The 7,689-nt window shown below is 44.9% G+C and overlaps 1 protein-coding gene across 1 annotated transcript; it reads left to right on the top strand.

Moving 5' to 3' along the window:
• Positions 1 to 4,118: 4,118 nt before the first annotated feature.
• On the top strand, positions 4,119 to 7,375 carry LOC306697057 (kelch-like protein 10; the record flags this gene model as incomplete). Its single annotated transcript, XM_079160799.1, has 5 exons — positions 4,119 to 4,270; positions 4,922 to 5,405; positions 5,878 to 6,495; positions 6,697 to 6,846; positions 7,004 to 7,375. 5 exons carry the CDS (start codon positions 4,119 to 4,121, stop codon positions 7,373 to 7,375), a joined length of 1,776 nt encoding a protein of 591 aa, XP_079016925.1.
• Positions 7,376 to 7,689: the final 314 nt, after the last annotated feature.

Below are 7,689 nucleotides of genomic sequence, written 5' to 3'. Positions count from 1 at the left end.
ACATTAAGACAATGAGCTAAAAGACACTAAAACTAACTAAAAGTTACCTTTCATGTTCCACATGATGCTTGACTGGTGCTGCTTTAATAACGTGTGTCATACAATTACATATTCAACATATTCAAACCTGAATAGATTTGTTGTCATATTTGATTTAAAGAAGTTTTACACTGAAATATCAGAACATTTATAGACGAATTGTATGTTGAAGAAAACAGTCAAACGGTGTTAAAAGACCACATCCTGCAAACTTCCCCTGTTTTGCTCATTTTCTAATAATCAAATGAAGGCTGTCTGTGTTGTTTTAAAACAAAGCATGAAACAGCCATGACAATCTGACAACTGACAGAACACAGTCTGTACCTAAGGGCTGACGTGGGATACCGAGAAAACAACATATATTAATAAATATATAAGTTTATATAATAAATGTAAGAAATATAAATCTTTTATATCTTCACCTGTAAATATTTGAACGTGCATCCTTTTCGCATGTTTAATGTTTTAACGCTGTGATCCACACTTCATGCAGTATTACACCTTTCTCCAATCAAAAGTGATGTTGGCACATTTACATTTAGACTAAAAATACACAGTGTTACATAAAAAAAAAGGGTGTCAATAAGCAACATATGAGTGAAGAAAGCAGACTGGAAACTAAATGAATTGCAGGGAAAGTGTTGAGGAAACAGCTCACTTGTTTCCTGTTTGGAGGAAACAAGTGGAGTTTCAAAAGTGTCTTGAACAGCAGCGACGAAACAAAAAGACTTCCTTCCTATGTTGCAATGAGAAAACAAATCAATTCACAGGCAACTGATACTGCATCAAGCGCTTCTTTTTGTTGTTATCACCCGCTGATCCCAATCTGTGTCGGCAAGCGTGCAAACATGTCGCCATTTGCTGATAAAGTTTGCAGCGGTTGTGGTGGAGAACTTCAAAATGGCAATCAAGATCTTGAGACGGACGCGTTTCCCCCTGAAGGCAAAGGAAACAGTGCGTACGCCTGTGCATGGATGCTGTTTCCTAATTTAGCAAAGAAAAGACACCGTGAGACAGAAAATTGAGCTTTATCCCGTCTGAATCTCACCTGTTTTTGGGGCTCAAAACTTCAATCAAAACCAGACCGGTCAGCAGCTGTAACAGGATATAAGCTCAGTGGCTTCTCAATGTCCGTTTTTAAGACTTTATCAGAGGACACTTTTAGTTTCTCCGCAAAGACAGCAGCTCTTTAATCCGTGCCAGGTGAGAGCTTCTCTCAGTGGTTCTCTCAGAGGTTTGATTTGGGATCGGAGGCCTGCATTGTCTGTTTGAGCCATTTGTTGAGCCACCTGCAGAGTTTTGATTGACTACGGTAATTCTGCTCTCCAGTTTGTTCATAATTTCAGTTCAAGACAATATCAGCATGAAACGTAAGTGGAAGAAACAAAATGACCATAATAATGCCATTTTCAGACTGCAAAATGTCTGCCACCGCTACAGGCCAAAACACATTTTTATATTTGTCAACAATACCATGAAATAACTGATACAAATAGTGTGACTGTCTATTAAAACGTTCCTCCTTCTTTACCTTGTCAGTCCTCACAGCCCCGTGAACATTTGCCCACTTGTCTGGATGGCTGGGGCAAAATGCTACTTCAGTTGTCGAGATGTGCACGCATACTTCTCATGCCGTCGGCTGTTAAAAGGGTCTATATGGGACTGGCTCAACATAAACTATAGTGCCCATGTGCAGCTGCATCCTCTGTGGAGGACCACATCCTTCTTCGTCTTTGTTGTGTTCAGGAGATCGGGGAGGAAAGAAATGCAGTGCAGCGCAAGCAGTATGCCACGGGATTAATGATCAGCCCTGCTGATCCCCGTCAGTGATCAGAGGCTTCAGGTCAGTGTCAGCCTGCTGCATGAGCGAATCAATGATCCTCTCAGACCCCGGCTCAAGTAATGAAGCTTCAGGTGGATTCTTTACTGACTAAATCCAGTCCGAGTAACGAAAAAGCCTCTGTAGACCCAGCTGTGTTATCAGTGACAGCATCAAAAGTATCATTAGCCTTAACCTTCTGTCACCAGATTTAGTTTAGACTTGCATCTTCAGCATTTGGCTGATGGTGTTATCCTAAATTGCAGCGACGATAAATTAAACCACCTTGGTGGAATTAAAGTCAGAACCAAGACCAAGTCTAGTTTAGGGTGCTTTCATTAAGTTTGTGTTCAGACAGAAGTCACATGGACTGCCAGGTAGTTTTTTGGGGGGGGCGACTCACATCCTGTATCATCAGCACTACATGGACCAACATGGGAAAATGAGATTCCAAAGACAGCAAGTCATGCTGCTCTTTACCTTTTTGTTTAAAAGGGACAATGTCGGGCTTCCCACAACAAATTCAAACCGCACCAGTTGTTAAGTCCGCATCAGCGATCGATTGACAGCTTTGTCACCGGCCTAAACTGAAATAAACTCGAGTACAGTCCATTGAGTTCAATTGAAAGATTGTGTCCTCTTTTTCTCTGTGTAGGTAAGAGTAGTGTCAGACTAAAGGTCCTCCGATTCTCCCCAGGTTTACATTTGTGGCGGTTTCAATGGGACCGACTGCCTGCAAACGGCTGAATTTTACAGCCCAGAGACCAACCAGTGGACAATGATCAGCCAAATGACCTGCCAGCGCAGTGGAATTGGCATCGTTGCATATGCAGACCATATCTACGCAGTAAGTATGAAACAGTGACACGCTAACTGTGTGACGTATGTAGAGATTTGATCAGCGGTTGGTTTTAGACTCAGATGAGCGTTCTCTTTTGGCGAAGAATTTGGTTAAATCTCAATTCAAACGTCTCACCCTTCGTTTTCACTTTTCCTCCCAAAAGGTTGGCGGCTTTGATGGCTCCGTCCGTCTGTCCAGCGCAGAGGTCTACAACCCTGAGAGCAACTCCTGGCAACAAGTGTCCCATATGTTGACTCCCCGCAGCAACTTCGGTGTCGAAGTGCTCAATGACCGGCTCTATGTTGTTGGCGGCTTCAACGGCGTCACCACCTGCAGTAACGTCGAGTACTACGACGCAACGACTGACGAGTGGACGGAGGCTTGTTCCATGGATTTGTGTTGGCTTTACTCAATCTTGACATTTTGTCTTTAGAGATAGCTGCTGCAAGATCATTTAAAGCGCAAAATTCAAACAATTAATAATGTAGGTCGCATAATTAATGAAATAACACAATCACCAGAATGTTCATTTTCATCAATAATATTTATTCTCTCTCTTTTGTATGGGCACCAGTATTGAAACACTTTCCAACATCAGACCTTTTTGTCAGAGAAGGGCATTCTGGGTATTCTGCTCATGGTACTTACAGTATACTAGCAGCTGTGCGCTCTTATTGGCTGCCTGATCAGAGACGGGGTTGTGGGCCCTGCAGCGACTCGTTGCTGGACGAAGCTCCTCTGAAGGCCCAGGTCAGCTGCTGGGACGGATGGGAGGAGCCGGAGCAGTTAAAGGAGACGCTCGAACCCCGGGAGACGATGAGCGTCCCGTTGGACAGAGCAGTCGCTGGACCGATGGACACGGACAGATTTCCTGGACCACCTGAAAGGAGAACAAGCAGTGCTTTACAACAGTGTTTATTCTCATCAATCAATCCTCTCAAGAGAGAGTAATGATACTTTTGGGTAGAAAAATAGATTAACTTTGTTATTGCTTGAAAAACTGTATCATTATGTGATAAGTACATTGTCATGTTTGACATAAAAGCTAAATAACACTGTTTACAGTGTGGATTATATGCAAAACATAGCAACATTTATCATGTTTTTGCCACTTTGGTGAAACACCACTGTCAGATTGATGTAGGCTACATGTAAAACGCAAAAAGAAAACTAAGTTACAGCAATAAATACTGCATAACTTTATGCTTGTATGTCAATCGTATGGTCTACAGGTTGAATTGGAGGATGTCAGTTCATCAGTGATGTCATAGGATTCCATTCTAGAATGGAATCCTGGACCTAGAATTCTAGCACCCCATCATGATGTGTGTTCACTTTCTCTCTCTTGACTCAAAAGACCTGTTGAGACACCTTGAGACAAGTCATCGACCATAAAACTCTCATACTCAGAAAATCAAGATGAGCGACTGGGACAAATTTTCACATATGTCAAGCTCAGTGTTTAATTATCTCCGTCTGGAGGGAGAACTTTACGACGCAGTCATCAAAGTCGAGGACGTAACATTTGAAATCCACAGGGTCATCCTGTGTAGATGCAGCCCGTACTTCCTGTGAGTTAGCGATCTGATATATATATATGGGGGGGGGGGGGCTTGTGAATGTATATCCATCAAATGAGCAGAAAGTAATAGTTAATGATCTAAAGTCTGAGAGACTAATCCCGATATGTGATGAATTACATACGTTCATGGATCATTAGTGATAAAAACAAGTTTAACATAGAGAAGAAGATATAATGTATCAGCTACAATAGTCTCAGGTCCAAAGTAATGTGCTTTTAAGCAGATTCGTATTGATTAGTAGCATTGAGTAGTTAGTGTGTTCAGAAAAGTGACTAAATTAATTTAATGCAACAAAAAAAAAGTAATTGCACACACTTGACATGGTTAATTCGATGAATTGTAGATGGTGGTGAAACAGCTCCAGAGAGATCACAGAAAGAATACAAAAATAGCATACAAAATGTAATATTACATATTTGTGACATTTGTTTGACAGTGACATTGTTCCTGCTAGTTACACTCTGAATGATGTCCGGCGGTTTACGTATTGTACAATATCCCTTGAATGCAAAATGGTGTAATATGTTGATTTTGTGAATGCTTACTTAAAAACGTTATCATTGTTATCAATGAGACGATGAGAATGAAAATCTGAAGTCTGTTTCCAATCCTCTGCTGTGTGTTCATTCTGACCCGCAGCGCTCTCTGGAGTCGCTGGTCACCTCCAGACAAAAAGGTCTTCCACATACCCGGCCTGTCTCCGGACATGATGCAGCTCATCATTGAGTTTGCGTACACCGGCTTGGTCTCCGTGACGGAGGAAAACGTGCAGGAGCTGCTGATGGCAGCCGATCAGCTCAACGTCATGGGCGTGGTAAAAGCTTGCTGCGACTTCCTGGGCGAGCAGCTCTGCCCAAACAACTGCATCGGCATCTTTCAGGTCACCGACACCTGCTTGTCCCCCGAGCTGCGGCTCAAGGCCTACCACTTCATCCTTGATCACTTTGAGGAGGTGGTTTCGTCCGAAGAGTTCCCGCAGCTCTCTGTGCAGCAACTCACCGACATCCTCGGTAGAGACGACCTCAATGTGAGCAAAGAGAGCGCGGCGTTCGAGGCCATCCTTCGCTGGATCGACCACGAACCAGAAGAGCGAGAAGCACACATCGCAGTGCTCTTGTCTAAGGTATGTTAACCTTCTGTCACCAGATTTAGTTTAGACTTGCATCTTCAGCATTTGGCTGATGGTGTTATCCTAAATTGCAGCGACGATCAATTAAACCACCTTGGTGGAATTAAAGTCAGAACCAAGACCAAGTCTAGTTTAGGGTGCTTTCATTAAGTTTGTGTTCAGACAGAAGTCACATGGACTGCCAGGTAGTTTTTTTGGGGGGGCGACTCACATCCTGTATCATCAGCACTACATGGACCAACATGGGAAAATGAGATTCCAAAGACAGACAGCAAGTCATGCTGCTCTTTACCTTTTTGTTTAAAGGGACAATGTCGGGCTTCCCACAACAAATTCAAACCGCACCAGTTGTTAAGTCCGCATCAGCGATCGATTGACAGCTTTGTCACCGGCCTAAACTGAAATAAACTCGAGTACAGTCCATTGAGTTCAATTGAAAGATTGTGTCCTCTTTTTCTCTGTGTAGGTAAGACTGGTGTTGACGAGTAAGGACTACGTGAGGTTCAATGTGATGTCCAATGAGCTGGTGAAAAACAACGCTGAGTGCCTGCACATGGTCAGGCCAGTCATCGAAACCCTAAGTCGCACCATGAGGTTCAGACCCTCTGTGTCACATCTCTGCAACCCTCTCGCCCGCCCTCGCCTGCCTAACGCCATCCTGTTGGCCATTGGGGGCTGGAGCGGCGCCGATCCAACTAACAGAATCGAGTCGTACGACGTCAACGTCGACCGCTGGATGCAGGTGACAGACCAACTCGAGGGACCTTGCGCCTACCACGGCACCGCCGTCCTCAATGGGAGCATCTACTGCGTCGGCGGCTTCAACAGGGTCGAGCATTTCAACAGCGTGCGCAGGTTCGACGTGAGCACGCGTACCTGGCACGAGGCGGCACCCATGTACCACCGCCGATGCTACGTGAGCGTCGCTGTGCTGGGCGAGTGCATCTACGCCCTGGGAGGTTATGACGGGCACTCACGACTCAGCAACGCAGAGCGCTACAGGCCCGAGACCAACCAGTGGAGCCTCATCCCGCCGATGCACGAGCAAAGGAGCGACGCCAGCAGCACGACGCTCCACAACAAGGTGGGTGAAGTGAACTAGAGCATTTCAAGAGTAACAGTACGATGGTGACGGGAACAATTTAAAACGAGACTGCGATGTTGTAAAAATAACCAAATTATAAGTTCAAGTTCAAGTTACGCAATTAGTGTTTCTGTTTGAGGCTGTGTGGAAGTAACTGGCCAGAGAGTAGTGTCAGACTAAAGGTCCTCCGATTCTCCCCAGGTTTACATTTGTGGCGGTTTCAATGGGACCAACTGCCTGCAAACGGCTGAATTTTACAGCCCAGAGACCAACCAGTGGACAATGATCAGCCAAATGACCTGCCAGCGCAGTGGAATTGGCATCATTGCATATGCAGACCATGTCTACGCAGTAAGTATGAAACACTGACACGCTAACTGTGTGACGTATGTAGAGATTTGGTCAGCGGTTGGTTTTAGACTCAGATGAGCGTTCTCTTTTGGCGAAGAATTTGGTTAAATCTCAATTCAAACGTCTCACCCTTCGTTTTCACTTTTCCTCCCAAAAGGTTGGCGGCTTTGATGGCAACGTCCGTCTGTCCAGCGCAGAGGTCTACAACCCTGAGAGCAACTCCTGGCAACAAGTGTCCCATATGTTGACTCCCCGCAGCAACTTTGGTGTCGAAGTGCTCAATGACCGGCTCTATGTTGTTGGCGGCTTCAACGGCGTCACCACCTGCAGTAACGTCGAGTACTACGACGCAACGACTGACGAGTGGACGGAGGCTTGTTCCATGGATATTTCTCGCAGTGCCGTGAGCTGCTGTGTGCTGTCCGGGCTCCGCAACATGGACGAGTACGTTTTCCCCCGTGACTCCCTGTCGTTTTTCAGTGTGGACGACGCATCTGTGGACACTGAAGACTCTGAGGAAGACTCCTGAACAGTGCCATGTGCCATCATCCACCCGGCAAGACGTAAAACATAAAATAAGGAAATAAATATTTCTTGTGCATTGAACTGCTGTTCCTCCAGAGATTTTCTTTTAACTTTTCAGTTTGTGCAACTTCTAAGTTTTATGTTTTGTGAGGGGGGTGCTGTGTCCCATCTGCAGACACACACACGGGTTGATCCAGAGTGCACCACTGCAACAATAACGCCTTAATATGACAAATACGAATTGTTGTGTTTCGCGCTTTCAGGTTTTCACATCGGCCACCGTATTTCTCCTACTCGCTTGGCACAGCTTGAAAAAGT

The sequence above is a fragment of the Pholis gunnellus genome (genome assembly GCF_910591455.1).
Source record: "Pholis gunnellus genome assembly, chromosome: 6".
Classification (NCBI taxonomy): domain Eukaryota; kingdom Metazoa; phylum Chordata; class Actinopteri; order Perciformes; family Pholidae; genus Pholis; species Pholis gunnellus.
This window is presented reverse-complemented; position numbering and strand designations above follow the sequence as displayed.